This window comes from Hordeum vulgare, chromosome 7H (genome assembly GCF_904849725.1).
Source record: "Hordeum vulgare subsp. vulgare chromosome 7H, MorexV3_pseudomolecules_assembly, whole genome shotgun sequence".
NCBI classification, from domain to species: Eukaryota; Viridiplantae; Streptophyta; class Magnoliopsida; order Poales; family Poaceae; genus Hordeum; species Hordeum vulgare.
The window spans coordinates 541,214,287-541,230,101 of record NC_058524.1 but is presented as its reverse complement, the minus strand read 5'-3'; the positions used below and the strand labels follow the sequence as shown (position 1 = coordinate 541,230,101).

General features: G+C 47.4%; 2 protein-coding genes across 2 annotated transcripts; one reads left to right on the top strand and one right to left on the bottom strand.

Moving 5' to 3' along the window:
- Nucleotides 1-8,343: 8,343 nt before the first annotated feature.
- LOC123410523 lies at nt 8,344-12,318 on the top strand. The gene is made up of 6 exons (XM_045103471.1): nt 8,344-8,591; nt 9,526-9,720; nt 9,888-10,004; nt 10,090-10,239; nt 11,540-11,598; nt 11,928-12,318. Exons 1-6 carry the CDS (start codon nt 8,415-8,417, stop codon nt 12,061-12,063), a joined length of 834 nt encoding a protein of 277 aa, XP_044959406.1. The 5' UTR covers nt 8,344-8,414; the 3' UTR covers nt 12,064-12,318.
- A 410-nt stretch (nt 12,319-12,728) lies between these two features.
- LOC123410522 (uncharacterized membrane protein At1g16860-like) lies at nt 12,729-15,412 on the bottom strand. The gene is made up of 4 exons (XM_045103469.1): nt 14,338-15,412; nt 13,656-13,796; nt 13,341-13,552; nt 12,729-13,241 (listed from the first exon to the last, which is right to left on the bottom strand). Exons 1-4 carry the CDS (start codon nt 15,013-15,015, stop codon nt 13,049-13,051), a joined length of 1,224 nt encoding a protein of 407 aa, XP_044959404.1. The 5' UTR covers nt 15,016-15,412; the 3' UTR covers nt 12,729-13,048.
- Between the last annotated feature and the right edge of the window lie 403 nt (nt 15,413-15,815).

The following is a 15,815-nucleotide window of genomic DNA, read 5'->3' as shown; positions in this document are numbered from 1 at the left end:
TGTTAATTTATGAAATGACTTCCATACCTTAAATTGCATATTCCACTTGCCAACTTTTGGCCAGAATACTTTCTCCTTGCCTTGGTCACCAAATTTCAGCTAATAGAACATAAATCTTGTGAAATACAGAGAAACATATGCAATCTGTGGATATTGACCGCAGCACACTTACCATAGGAGGGGGTAGCACACGACCCTTAATTATTGTTAGTCTGTTCTCAAAAGTCACACCGAATTCCTTTGCATATGGATCCTCATTGTATGGGTTCACAATCTGTTAAAGAAGGTAACATAAGAACATAAATAAATGTAAATGATTACATATGCAATAATCAGACACATAAACCTGATCCTAACAGAATGTTAAGATAGGAGAATAGGAGAAATATAATACAACGCTGTGACTAAAACCACTTCCCAGGTTCTGAAATTTATTAGAAACTACAAACATTATTTGCAGGGATGCTGAGAAATTAGATAGTAAATCACACTGTAATGACATGGCTATAATAACATTCAGTATTACACCAGCTTCGATTGTTCAGATGTGAATGTATCCAAAAGTAAGTAACACCCATAAAGATACCTGGAGCTACTAACTTATCAAACGCATAGGAAAACAATTACGTAATCCATGTGTATGCTACAAATATCTGCCTACACACATTTTCTTATCCGACGATCTTCTTCACCACCTCCTTGCCTTTGATCAGGAAGAAGGTGGGCATGGCCTTCACCCCCAGCTTGGAAGACGCGTCCTGCATGTATGTACAACACACATCGTTGCAGTTCATCAGCTTAAGTAGCCTTCTTGAGACCAAATTACATCTAACAAAAATCGTCACAACAAATTACGAACTGAATAATTAGGGGGATGAATAACTGTTTATTGAGAATAATTAGGGGGGTGAATGATTGGTTATTTTTTGACTGATTCGATGAAATGTCGCGTCAGTTTTTGTTTCTCTAAAGAAGCTTCAGCCTAAATCTTGTTGTTGAAGAATGATGTGATGTTTTGAAGTACATAAACAATAACGAGCCATGATGTGAGAATAATTAGGGGGAATTAACAGAATGATTGGTTACCAGGACATCGTCGACGTCGACGAAGAGGAAGAGCATGTCGGGGTGGGTCTGGGCGAGCTCCTCGAACTTGTAGCGCTCCTCGCGTCATGAATCCGCTCACGGATGCATCTGTAAGTATATACAACAACAAAAAATCGACAGTAGTAACAAAGAACCAACGAATCCACGGAACATTTACATTCCCCAATGAGTCAACCTTCTTGAGCCCTTCCTCCCGCTGCTGCTGCTGGTGGCGCTCCTCGCGTCCTGCGACGGGAGGGAGCTGAAAGGGAAGGGCTGCGGCGCTGGTGGCGCCGTCGAGGAAGCCAAGGATCTGGTGCCCACGCTGCCGCCTCTGGTGCCCAAACTGCCGCCCGATCTGCAGTGCCGCACCTTGGAGTTCGCCGACGGCCATGGGCTCCGATAGCTCCAGCCATGTCGGACTGAATCTCGCTATTCCTGGCACCCCTTGCCCATGCCTTCACCGGACCTCGCCGGAAGCCGCCGCCTCGCCGGGGATCGAGGCGTCGTTGCAGTTGCGGCGGGGGTCGACTGGGACGAAGGACGGTGCGGGCGGCGGTGGCTCCCCTCTTCTTCTCTCTGTCTCGATCTGGATACGAAGGGGGCAGGAGGTCTGCGGGGTGGGGAAGAAGGAGGTAATGGGACAGGGGTTGTTTTGAAAAGTGTAACGTTTTTTCCACTTAATGGAGGACTGCGGGTTGATTTCAATAAAGCACATGGGTTTTAATGCCAAATTGCCACAACGGATGATAGAAGTGCTCCGCGCTTTATTATTAGGGGAGAGGGAGATGTACGCAGAGATTTTTCGTGATGATTTTAGTGTGGATAACACATATTTGATGACAATTAAGGCTCCCGCCACAAGGAATTTTTCCAACAGAAGAAGCACTCTACTTTTCTAAATAGACAAGGGGACCATCATTGGCGCAACTGAGATAAGAACGACCACAACGCCACGGTGCCCAAACATCACACGCCAGCTTAACTCTTGTTACCGCAAGCATGTGTGTCATTACTCGTGCGGTGCAGAGCGTCGTATCTCACTGGAGCGCCGTATCTCACTAGAACCATCGTTTGTTAGACCAACTTCAACCGACCGACTCAAACGGATAACGATTTTGTCCGTTTTTTGTCTGTTTGGTTCGTTTGCTGGCTCTGTATCCGTCCTGTCTATGATTTGGGTCGGCAGCGCGCCCAACGCATCGACTCATATTTGGCCGCGTGGCCGACTAGCCACCGATTTTAATAAATACAAACATTTTGCATATTTTTCAAAAGAAAATGAAATAACATAGTTTCACAAATAAAATAAAATATAGCAAAATTTTACAAGCCCAATAAAAATTAAATCATGTGGCTTGTAATATCAAAGGAAATATGTTGAAACCTTCTCCGCATAAATATACATATATATTTAAAACATCTTTGTTAGGATAAGTTCTGGGCTATCCAAAATTCATTTTTGGGACACACATTTGAAGAAGATGCAGGTGGTTCTTTTTAAGGCCTATTTTGGTTCTTATCATAGCAATAGGAAAATCATTGGAATAAGATTACATGTATCTCTCAATTCATATAAGAAAAGAGACATCATTTGATGCACAGGATAGAAAAAAATCATTGAGTCTAGGCTAATTTATTTAGATATCCTGCATGTGTCCCATTAACCCAAGTGCCACACAAATTTACTTAGATCATTGCAATCATGTCTTAATTATACACATGAATGGATACACCGATTTGGTTAATTTTCTTGACATATTTATGAGCGCGTATTATATGTTTTCTGATTTTCCTGTATTATGTGTTTTTTGATTTTCATGATGGATGACGGAGGTAAGTCTCATACCGTCTTCATATTTTGGTAACTTAAACATTTCCCATTGCAAAAAAGCTTAAGCATTTCCTTAATTGTTGCAGTCAATCATTAATAAATTGGAACAACGTGTGATCATGATGTCCATTCCAATGCCAAAATTTAACAACAAATTAACAAAAAAAAAGGTGAAAAGAGAAAAGTAGACATCTGCCAGTAAACATCGAATATCACGAACACAATCTCCTTGCCTCTGCGGTAGGCAACTAATCACATTTCTAACCTTGCAAAGTAAACCCGAGACCTCGAGCTTCAGTCCAAATTGTAAATTATTCTCTCTGCAGTGATTTAAATGTTCTTATATTTCTTTACAGTGGGAGTATCTTAGAACCCACACAATATGTATTGTCAGGTGTATCAGTAGTGTATGCATGGTTTTTGGTTTTTTTTCTTTTATTGAAATATCAACTTTGGAATTTAGTTATATTGCTTGGAGTTTAAGAAAAACGCTTTGCTGGACAAAATCCAGTGTGTGCTTCTAACTGATTGCCAAAATTCAGTGCGGCGTCGCGGCAAAGCGCACTTTTCAATCCTAGCGAGGAACTATACTAGAGAGTAGATTATGGACATTGAGATATTTGGGGAAACCAATATAGTTGTTGTGCTTGTTTATTTCTCATTCATACGTCAACAATTTCATTGGCCTTTGAGGGGCCACTGATATTAGAGCCCACACCATCCGATCACACATCAGCAGTATAACATGGCTTTTGAATAAAAGTTCTAGCCATCGAGAATACACACAGCGGTGAAAGAATCATTATTCCAAATAAAGTTTGTCACAACGTCAACCATGACACAAAATATTGTACTTCCTCCGTTTCTAAATATAAGGGCTCCTTTGATACAAAGGAATTTCATTGGATTTTTAGAGGATTTGGATCCTTAAGATTTTTTCCTACGATGGTCGTTTGATTCGTAGGATTGAAATCCTTTGGAATTTTTTCATAGGATTCATTTGTACTACATTTTGGAGGAAAATTTCCATCCACTCAAACCTCTTTGTAGAATTCATTTGTTTTTCCTGTGCTATCAAACACACTTCCAAATCATGTAGTGTAGAAAAGGACATGCCACTCTATTCCTACGTTTTTCCTATTCCTGCATTTTGAAAATCCTACGAATCAAAGAGGCCCTAAGTCTTTTTAAAGGTTTGACTAGGAGACTACATACGAAACAAAATGGATGAATCTACATTCTAAAACATGTCTATATACATCCGTATATAGTCTCTTAGTGGAACCTCTTAAAAGACTTCTACTCCCTCCGTTCCTAAATATAAGTCTTTTAGAGATTTCACTAGTGGACTACATACGGATGTATATAGACATGCTTTAAAGTGTACATTCAATTATTTTGTTTCGTATGTAGACACATAGTGAAATCGCTTAAAAGACTTATATTTAGGAACAGAGGGAGTATTTACGAACGGAGGGAGTAGAAAACAGATTTTTCGTGATGAATTTAGTGTGGGTAACACATATTTGATGACAATTAAGACTCTCGCCACAAGGAATCTTCTCAACACAAGAAGCACTCTACTTTTCTAAATAGACAAGGGGACCACCATGGTGCAACGGAGATAAGGACGACCACAATGCCACGATGCACAAACATCACACGCGAGCTCCACTCTTGTTACCGCAAGCATGTGTGTGATTACTCGTGCGGTGAAGAGCGCCGTATCTCGCTGGAACCATCTAATGCACGCTCGTTTGTTACTAATCCCCATTGATGAATACTTCATGTACATTTCAAGAAAGCAGTCGTGTGTATGCGCGTTGATAGGGACGCGTGTGCGTGCGTGTATGTGAGCGTCTGGATATGCACTATGTTCTGTGGCGGAGACATGCCCCAGGCAGCCCGGACCGTTGCCTGGGCGTGAAGCTACATTCCTTCGGTGCCTGTAGCAGTCACTGCCCGAAAGTGGCCTGGGGCTTGCCCTAAACCTGGAGCCGTCACTGACTATGTAATATCAAAACATTTTTGAAACCTTCTCCGCATAAATACACATATATATTCAAAACATTTTTGTTAGCATACGTTTTGGGCTATCCAAAATTCATTTTTGGGACACACATTTGAACAAGACGCGGGTGAACCTTTTCAAGGCTTATTTTGGTTTCTATCATAGCAATAGGAAAATCATTGGAATTAGATTACATGCATCTCTCAATTCCTATAAAAAAAAAGATGCCATTTGATTCATAGGATAATTTTTTTCACTGAGTCTAGGCTAATTTATTTAGATATCCTGCATGTGCCCCGCTGTTCGCAAATCTAATCCAGTGCCACACAAATTTAGTTAGATCATTGCAATCATGTCTTAATTATACACATGAATGGATACGCCGATTTGGTTAATCTTCTTGACATATTTATGAGCGCGTATTATATGTTTTCTGATTTTCGTGTATTACGTGTTTTCTGATTTTCATGATGGATGACGGAGGTAAGTCTCATGCCGTGGTAACTTAAACATTTTCCATGGCAAAAAAAATTAAGCACTTCCTTAGGCCAACTTCACCGCGCGACCCCATCCTGTCTGACCTCGTTCATTTGGGGTAAAAGGGACAAACCTGTGGGCCCAGCGTAAGACGGGTCGGACCCATCTTGTCCGTTTTGTGTTCAGGACGACCCATTTCGAGCGCAAATTTGCGCGGGGTTTGGATCGCAGCGGACATCAAACGGACGCGCGCTCGTCCGCGTCGGGGACACGTGGCAGGCGGCTACCTACCTCCCACCCGACACATCAATTTGCACAAGCGGCCGGGCCCGTCTGTCATCCGCCCAGGAAACGGTTGCGGTCCTTCTTAAATGGGGAAGCCGTGGACCGGTCGTCGTCCATAGTTCCCATCGCCACCCCGCGGACTCCTCGAAACCCGACAGCCAAACCCTAGCCTCCTCGAACTCGCCGGCCGCCCACCTCGCAGCCATTTGCGTGTGGAACTATGGCCGCAAGGGGAAGCGCGACCGCGAGACTGGCTCCTCGTCGGGACGCCGCCGCGGCTCCGTGAAGGAGGAGGCCGCATCGCCACCGCGCCAGACCAACGCTCCCTTCACCATCGGTCATAGGCCCGCCGTCCAGCGCGACCGACAGTACCTCAGCGCTGAGGTATGCCGGCGCTACTGGGAGACGAGGACGCTGGTCCCGTGGAGCGACGTCCACCTCCCCAACGCGTGGCACCTCTCCGCCGACCGGGTCCCGATCCCGCCGGTGCCGACGAGCGGTCGTGCGCGCCGCAACGAGATCGAGCGCCGCCGCCTCCTCCTCCCCGACGACCTGTACTACGACGACATGTACGCCGTGGACTCCACCCTCTGGGACACGTGGCTCAGGGACGAGCACGACGTGCAGTGTGCCTCCTACTTCGCCGGCACGGCCTCGGGGTCGCGGCGGGCACGGGAGGTGCGCGGTCGTACATGGGTGCGCGCCCTCACGCCCACACCGTCGCCTTCACAGTCTCCGTCACCACCTTCACCTCCTCGCATGACGGAGGAGGAGGAGGCCCGCTCATGCAGCGTGTCATGGAGGACTCCATGATGACGCATGAGGAGCGCCAATGGCCGGGCCTAGACCGTGCGATGGCCTTCTCTGCGGCCGACGACGTCGCCATCCCCGAGCTGATGGAGGATGAGGAGGTGGCCGCGTTCCCTCGGGATCTGGTGGGCCAGCAATGGAGCTGGTCATGCACGACGCCGGAGATGGCAGAGTCAGTGGGGGGTGTGAACTAGTGCCCCAGGCCGCCGCGGTCACCGGAGCAGGCGGCCTCGACACGGAAGGAGGTGCTGCACGCACCTGCCAGCTTCCAGCCCGCCCCCGCGCACCAGGGACCGCCGACCCACCTCTGGACGCCGCCGGCCTACGTCGACCTCGTCAGCGACGGCGACGGCGACGACGACGACACCGACGGCCAGTGAAGACGGCGACGACCACGACATCGACAGACTTTTTTTTAGTTAATTATGTCAAACTGGCCGTTTGTGGCCGTAAAAACTGGGCTTTTTTATGTTAATGTTATTATGTTTTAAGTTTTTTAACTGCGTTTATTCATTTTTGAGTTAAGTTTTTCTATTTTTTAATCATGTCTAGCATGGACATGATTAGGGTACGGCCGCGCGGTGGGCGTACGCACGACCCGACGAACAGAAGCAGACATGGACGAACCCATTGCCGTCTCAAACGGACAAAATCCGACCAAACCGGACGTGCGTTTCGGGTCGTGCGGTGAAGCTCGCCTTAGTTATTCCAGTGAACGGTTAATAAATTGGAACGACGTGTGATCACGATATCCATTCCAATGCCAAAATTTAACAACGAATTAACAAAGAAAAGTTAGTAAGAAGAAAAAAGTGGACAGCTGCCAGTAAACACCGAATATCACGAGCACAATCTCCTCGCCTCTGCAGTAGGCAACTAATAATGTTTCTACGGTTTAAAATAGGGGAGTGATCTGCGTCGGCGCGCCGGCCCAAACTTTCGGCCGGCCGCGCGCAGGATCCACCAACCCCGTGTCATCCGTACCGTTGGATCCGCACGCAATATCCCCCCCTTATGCAGCAAGATTTCGATGCGATGCAATAATTTTTTCAACGGTTACAACAAAAACAAAAATTATAGCAAAAAAATAATATCTAGGTGATCGTAGCAAAAAAACGAAGCTGAGGATGCGTGGTAGCAAAAGTCAAACGCCGGCTGTAGCAAATATTTAGGTGACGTGTATGCAACTTTTTTAGTGAAGGTTGCAACAAAACATGATGTCGGTTGTAGCAAAAATAAAAAACATCGATTGTAACAAAAAAATTCGACGAACTGGAGTTGCAACCAAATGTATATGCAACTTTTTACTGGACAAATGTAACAAATTTACACAAGAAAAAAAGTTACATGAAAAACATTTGTATCAAAAAAATACACGGTTACAGCAAATGTGACGAAAAAATGCTGCAAACATCTGCCAACGAGATGGACGAGTGAAAAAAATGTTGCATGGGCCTGCGTGCGCGAGGGACGACCGGCGCCGCGGAGAAACGATTCCCTTCAAAATAAGTCGATTGCGCGACACGAAAACCATCGTCATTAGATTCGCGTTGTGATTTCGTACCCCAGATCTTGGACGACCAAAACAAAGCGCGTCTTCCATTGTGAACAAAGGGGTAGTAGTAAAATTTTAGGTGAAGCATTCCGTGGGGCTGGGCAGGGGCAGGGGCCGGCGGCGGTCGCAGTCCGCCGAGAGCCCGAAAACACCGTGGTCCGGCCTGGCCGCGTGGATCCATCCATCCATCCATCTGTCCACCCGAGCGAAGGGCGAGACGGAGATATCCCGTGTGTGTCCCGCTGTTCGCTTCCCCCGCAGGCCGCATCCGATAGCACCAGCAAGCAAAACCCCCCTCCCCTCCCCACCCCCTCCCTGCTCCATCCAGTTCCCCCTCCCCCTCCCGCGCCCGCCCCATGGCGTCGCTCCTCCGCACGGCCGCCGCGCTCGCGCCCCCGCCGTCGTCCGCCCGGGAGACGCGGCGGCCGTCGTGCGCCGCCTCCCTTGCCTGCTCCCGGCGCGCGCCGGCGAGCCCGCTCCGCGCGCCGTCTCTGCCCCGGCCGCGGCGATTGGGGGCCGACGAGGCCACGCAGGTGAGGCGTGGCGTCCCCACCCCCGGGTGCTTCTATCTGTTGCATCCGTAGATTGTGTTGTTTCTTCCGTATTTTTCCAGTGGATATGCAGTGAATTTTAATCTTGACGAAGATGTATGCACTACTACTCGTATTCGATTTCTGATAATGTATCGTCTCTGTTGAAAATTGGACGCCGGAGTTGGAATTTTGAAACAACCGATTGTTCGTTCTGGACACACGGACAATTTGCGTAGTAGTGCCATCCCGTCTGTCTTGAAAGTTGATTATATGACCATCATCTGCTTTCCACTAACATCAGTGGCACATGCAAAGTTATTTCCCACTAGAATTGCTTGTATGTAATTCAAATCTCAATTTTCCTAAAAGCTTAATGGCTTTAGATGCACAAACCTTTTGAGCTTGGGTGGTTGGGTGCGGATTGCAAAGTGTAGTATTTCTTTTTCAGTTGGACAGCTGCTGCCATATGCTGTTGTCCCTGTTATTCTCAAGTGGCCTTGGTAGGAATGGTGGAACTTTAAAGCGTGATATTTACTTTTCAGTTGTTTTATGCTCAGTTGAACAGGTGCTGCTATATGCTTTTCTGTGTATTGTTTTGACTTTTGAGTGGCCTTGGTAGGCATCTTTGAACTGCTATATGCCATAGGACCTGAATAGGATTCTTTGAATGGTTTAGTCTTGGCATGAGTAGGTATCTCCGGAATACCGTATGTAACTCCAGTATGACGAAAACATTTGGATGTGCCGAACACAATGATGTGCTTCATACGTATCTGACATGAATAGACAAATATAATCAATTCCGACCATTGTGCATGAGAGCAAACGATAAATCTTAGATATTGCTCTACTTATTTGATGTCAGTATGCTGTAATATATTTGGTTTTCACTAATGATTTACTGCCAGGGGCTGTTTTTATTGTGCTCGTATAGTTTCTCTGCCGATACATGAGAAGAGATGGGCATGAAGGTGATGGGAGAACTCAAGGACAAGACGAACCTGTTATGTTTGGACCAGATGATGACGATGGTGCAAAGATTCCTACTCAAGTAGAGACTCTTGTTAGAGGCACTGCAATAGTTGATGCTCCAGAATACAAGCCACTCCCAGATCTCGATTACCTTCAGGTGCCTTTTACTGCTCTATTTTCATTTTATTAAGTTCAGCGTCTAAACTTCTCTGGGATCACTGAATATTCCATGCAGTTCAACAATCTTTAGTAGAATATGTGTATCAATACTTGACTTGTTGGCTTATACTATGGGTTAATCTCACTTTATTGGTGATAATACAGGAATTGCTAGCTATTCAGCAGCAAGGACCCCGATCTATAGGTTTCTTTGGTACCCGCAACATGGGGTATATGCATCAACAACTTATTGAGATCTTGAGTTATGCTATGGTCATAACAGTATGTCACTGTGCTATATGTTATCATTGTTCATTGCAACTTGATTCCTCCTCAGCTCTAATTAATGTTTATATGTTAATTGCAGAAAAATCATATATTCACATCTGGTGCTTCTGGGACTAATGCAGCTGTTATTAGGGGTGCTTTGAGAGCTGAGAAGCCAGAATTGCTTACCGTAATTTTGCCTCAAAGTCTAAAGAAGCAACCTCCTGAAAGCCAAGAGCTATTATCTAAAGTAAGAATATGTGGTATTTCAGCTATTTATGTCATTTCTAGTTTATTTTTGTTGCAATGCTTTACTAGGAACCAAAAATAGACCAGCTTTCTGTGTATATTATATTTTCTACTCATGCCAATTTGTAATTTTGTGTGTCTAGATTGCTCATCACAATCTCAGTGTATCCAAAATCAAATTACGGAAAGATGCATTATGTGAGAATTCCACATAAAATTGAATAACATGAAGTCCTAAGCTGAACCCCTCAATCAACTTGTGAATGAACTGTGTCTATTGGACCTAAGTCATGGTCAAAGATAATCAACAACTGATTGAATGGTGTGTATTGTAACTTGTGAAGTTTAAGGTTCCCATTATCAGAGAAGGTATCACCTGATATTTCCATCTGAACAACTTTAGAACTGCATGCATTTATTTTATTCCCATTAAGACCTGGGATTTTTAATCTTGATTATGCAATAGAGGCACGTGAGGGGGAAAAGCCTGCCCTGCCCTTCCTCGATCTTGTTGCCTCCGCCACATCCCCTCTCCAAGCTCCTTTTTCAGGCTCTGCACTCATTTTCGCTTAGCCTCAGATAACTAGAGGGAAAGGGATAATGAAGGATCTTCAACAACCAGATCTTGATCTGGACACCCTATATTTAGACTCTTGGATCTGCTACTTCCCATCTTCTCCGCCCACTGAAGCGAACCAGTGTGGTTAAGGTATTTCAATCTCCTGTCCACGGGTGGTAGAGGGTGCCATCTTCAGATTGTTCGCTGGTAACCCTTGGAGTTGCTGATGCAAACCCCACTGGCTGACATCTGAGCCAAGGAGGCATTGTTACGCTGGTGAATATGTGATTCATTGTCTACTCCACCAGTGAGATGATATATTTTACTTCGCCAAGCGCCCAAGCCCAAGTACCAGTCTGTAGCATTTCCATTTCAGGGTCCTTTGGTGTCCTGTGCTGAAAATTTTCTAACCAGTCCAGGTTCCAGAGATCTCAATCTTCTGAGGCCATCTTTCCTTGAAAGGATAAACTAACAACACTATATTTATTGATTCCGTAGTATCTTATCAGGCGTTTTGAGTTAAAAAACAAAACCACAGAACTAAAATTGTAGGGATTCCAAAGGCACCACCAGGATTCCTAGGATTCTTGGCAACTTACTAGATCAATACTGTAACATGTGTTAATTCCAATAAATTGCCTCACAGAAATTATTTCTTGACCTGCTTTAGCTTGCAAAGCCTTTTTCTCTGCTTTCAGGTGGTACATTGGGTATGTTTCAGTGACATTCTGTTAATTTTTAGGTACAAAACTTGATTGAGAAACCTCAGTATGACCATCTACCACTAATTGAGGCTAGCAGGTTTGTTAGCTTTCTGTTCAAATTGCTTTTAGTTTTAGTGATATGCATTTTGTATCCCGAAGTATTTTCAATTCCAACAGCATTTACCTATGATTTTGCTTTAAGTATTGCTCCTATTGTTTAGCTTTGGGTTTACTTTATGCTGTTGCACTTACGTTGTTGCTATGTCTGAGTAGTTTCATAACAGTCGATTTGTCAGACTTGACATTACCACTCTTAAAATATTGATCATAAATTTTGTGTTAGCCTATTTTTATTTGAGAGAATTGCCTTAGATTATGTTCGTCTTGTGCCATGACATTACAAAAACAACTCTTATTATTTTTCAGGTTATGCAACATGGACATCATCTCGAAGGTCCAACAGGTGATATGCTTTGCGTTTCATGACAGCAGGCTGCTGATGGAGACCTGCCAGGAGGCAAAGAACATGCGGAAGATCGTAACGCTCTTCTACTTGGATTAGCTAGCACCTCGGGGCGCTTCTATCCCCTTTTTGTCCGTAGGCCGGTGAACGGGATGCTATTTGGTTTAGTCATTCCTGTATACACTAAAGCTCTGGAGTAGGTTCAGGTTCGGGCATAACAGTGCGTCTTCGGGCATTTTGCCCATTATTCAAATTCTTGGTAGAAACCAAATAAGCTTGTCGATATGTCTAGTCCGCCAGTAAAGAAAATAATTCAAATTCTTATCATTAGTAATTTCAAAGGTTATTGAAAAATCTGTTTCCACCCTCATCAAAAAGAAAAAGGAAAAACTGATTCCAAAGGCTGAGTCGAGTTGGGGTTAGCGACCTTTTTTTTTTTTTTTTTGGAATTGTTGCCAAACTGTTCAAATGTACTCCGTCTCTTCCTAAATACAAGTCTTTTTAAAGATTTTAATAAGGACTACATACGGATGTATTTGAGTGAAGATCCACTCATTTTGCTCGGTATATATAGTTTATATTAAAATCTTTAAAAAAACTTATATTTAGGAAGGGAGGGAGTATATAATTTCATGTGTTTTGGGATGTGTGATGCATTTGGCTCAATGCGAAATCAATATTATTACATGTGAAAAGCATATCTGGCTGAATACATTGTACAGCCAATCTTTTTGCAAGTGGAAAGCACACCTTGCTGCCAACAATGCAAAACCAATCCTTTTACTCACATGAGAAAAGTTGTCTTCGTGTGAAAGATTACAATGATGTAAGCACGCTGTGATCCAAAAAGCGACAGAGCTGTACTTAGAGAAGAGTAAAAAAAAAAGAGAGCATCTGCTACCACAGCATCAAACCCGGACAAGCCTATAAACAGTTAAAAACCTCACTCTAATTTACAGCATTCAGTATGCAGCAGATCCTTGTGCTGCGGAAACCTAATATGGTAGGCGCTGAAACTGTCAATATAGTCAGCACTGAAACTGTCAAAGCAGCCCGAGGCCGGTCAGTCGTCGCAAGCTTATGCTTAGACCATGTAGACGCCCTCGTCGGGGTCGTCGCTGCCGATGAGCACCAGCCCCTCGACGAGAACCGGGAACATGCACCTCGCCGGCTGGCGGCCGGTGGCCACCACGCCGTCCGGCGCGTCGACGACGTTGAAGGCGTGGTGCCTCTTGAGCACGCCGATCACGCTCGCCGTGTCCCCCTCCCTGACGAACCTGTCAAGCCAGTTGGTTGCAGTTTTGCTCAACATGTGACTGCGCATATGATATGTATGTCAGCCGTGCTCTGAAGCTGAGCCACGAATGCCTTATTACCCTTCTTCGACGCGCACGGCGCCGTCGCAGGACACGCCGGTGCTGGCCGCCCAGCTCTTGAGGCTCCGCGACGCGCCCTTGCTGCCGTCGCCGCCGTCAAAGCGGATGGTTTTCCGGTTGATCATCCAGGTGATCTTGGCGCCTTCTCCGGCGCGCACGTAGAACCTCCTCCCGGAGTTCCTGTCGGAGATGTAGAAGTTTGTCGACCGCGCCTGCCAGGGTCAAAAGACACATTCCGTCAGCACTGCGCCCCGTAGACCATCGGTGCCAACTGATTTACGAGGGTGGCAGAGCCTGACTGAGTGACTGACTGACCTCGGCGTGCCTGAGCTGCCACCGTGAGCAGCAGCAGGCCCACGCCCACCCACGGCGGCCGTACACCCGGACCGACGTGAAGACGCACCGGGCGGCGTCGTGGAAGCAGGCTCCCACGGGGACCCGCCCGCAGGTCACTTGCTGCAACGCAAAGCACGGCACGGCGATCATGAAACATCAGAACACGTGGCACGAATATAAGTTCAGCAGCAACACGGTGTAATGTTAAGCATCGTTTTTCTCTGTAATTATCTCTTGCTAATGCTTGCAGAGTAAATTAGCCATGCGGTGTGCCTTGGTGAAGCAAAAGTGGTCAGGTAGCTTGTGTTCCACCAGAGGTAATGCATGGCAGGGAAGCCATTGACCACCACATGTTGCTTAAGCCCCAGTTTGACAGCCTCCGACGCTTGCCAAACGCAAGCAAAGCAGCTCCAGCAGTTTGGGCTGCCCGATCAGATTGGCATATGCGTCGCTTGCTGCCGAGCTAAGCTTCAGCAGACGCCTCTGAAAGCTGGATTATGGCACGCTCTAGCTATATTCGATCACGATGCTAAGCAATTAAATCGGCATGCAAGTTCTTGGCAAACGACTGAATAAACGGTGTCTGATCATTGATCACTCAGCGTAGCGATAATGGATTTTGCAGGTGAGCAGAACAGAGAGGTATGAGGCGGTGGCTCACCCCGGTGATCTTGACGAGCTCGCCGATGGGCATGTCCCCCTGGTCGAACACCGTGTCGGGGGACAGCCGGAAGAACCGCTCCGCCTCCGCCGCGCACCGCAGAAAGTTCCAGGAGAGCACGGCCGCGGCTGCCGCCACGGCGCCGCCCGCAGCCGCGAGCGCCTCCCACCGGCGCCACGCCACGAGGAAGAACAGCCCGGCGCCGACTCCGGCCGCGGCGGCCACGAGCAGCAGCACGTAGCACGCGAACGGGACGCCGAGCCTCGTGCTCCCGCGCGCCACGACGGGCGCCGCCTCCTCCATGGCGGCCGCGCGCCTCCTGCTCGCCTTCCTCCACGACCCTCCCCGCGCCGGCGACGGCGCGGCGGGAGGCGACGGGCCCACGAGGAGGCCGGAGTGCGAGAGCTGCGACAGCGGCCCGGACGCCGAGGGCGACGGGGCTGGCCTGGGCGGCAGCGGGAGGTGCCCGGAGCTGCGGCGCGAGGAGGAGGCCGGGGACGGCGCCTGCGACTGCCACGCCGAGGAGGCGACGTCGAACATCCGTCCCAGCTCCCCTGACCGCGACAGGTCCCCGCCGGTGTACGGCGGCGTGGCGACCGACCCCGACGATAGCTGCCGCTCCCGCCTCCTGTCCGGCGCCCGGCCGGACACGTACATGCCGCTCCCTATCTGATGCATGCCGACCGATCCCTCCCCTCCCTCCTCCGGCCGCCCCTCGTGAGTCTTGACGCACGCCGCCGCGGGCAAAAGCGATCAGCGATCGAGCAAGCTCGAGAAGTGGAAGCTCCACAAAGAAGAGGACGACGGCGACGGCGTGACGTGAGGGCGATCGAAGGCTGCCGCTACCTCCGCTTTAGCATGTCGTGATCGACCGGGCTATAGGGAACAGGGCGGCAAAGGATCGGTATGCACCGGTGCGCTGCACCGGGCGCTAAGCAAGTTTTTATTCGGCCTGCTGCTGCTGCTGCGCGTGTCGTTGCGTGGTCGCGAGTTAATTCGAGGTCGGCCGGCGTGACCGCTCGCTCCGGACCCTATCGGCTGGAGCGAAACCGTTAGTTCAGCTTGGACCAAGTAGTGGCTTTCGCTTTGCATCCGTGCGTGCAGCTAATGGAGCGGAGCGAGCAATGCGGACGGAAGGTGGCGGTGATGCTGAGGAACCACGCGCTCTTTTGGCCGGCAACACGAGGGTACGTGGCCGGAGCTTAGAGCATTTTCAACAGACATGTTAGATTTTTTCTTCACGTTGATGTAGCGTTTTAGCGCGCTCGTAGACGTGTGGTAGCTAGCTGTAAAATTTAGCACGTTGCAGGTAGCGCAATGTTAAATTTACACAACGTGCGATCTAGCATAAATACATTTTTCACTTAAACATAAAACCAAAAAATCAAACATACACAAAATAAACCAACAATAAATAGTACAATTACTATTGTCAGATTTTTTATCAAACACTTAATGGGCGCCAAGCTGCAGACGAC

Bases quoted from the DNA above. Each gene is read 5' to 3' on its own strand.
- LOC123410523 (XM_045103471.1), top strand. From the start codon at position 8,415: ATGGCGTCGCTCCTCCGCACGGCCGCCGCGCTCGCGCCCCCGCCGTCG. The intron at 8,592-9,525 runs GTGAGGCGTGGC...GTGCTCGTATAG, and splicing joins GGGCCGACGAGGCCACGCAG to TTTCTCTGCCGATACATGAG. The intron at 11,599-11,927 runs GTTTGTTAGCTT...ATTATTTTTCAG, and splicing joins CCACTAATTGAGGCTAGCAG to GTTATGCAACATGGACATCA.
- LOC123410522 (XM_045103469.1), bottom strand. From the start codon at position 15,015: ATGCATCAGATAGGGAGCGGCATGTACGTGTCCGGCCGGGCGCCGGAC. The intron at 13,797-14,337 runs GTGAGCCACCGC...TTTGCGTTGCAG, and splicing joins AGCTCGTCAAGATCACCGGG to CAAGTGACCTGCGGGCGGGT. The intron at 13,553-13,655 runs GTCAGTCAGTCA...TGACCCTGGCAG, and splicing joins GGCAGCTCAGGCACGCCGAG to GCGCGGTCGACAAACTTCTA.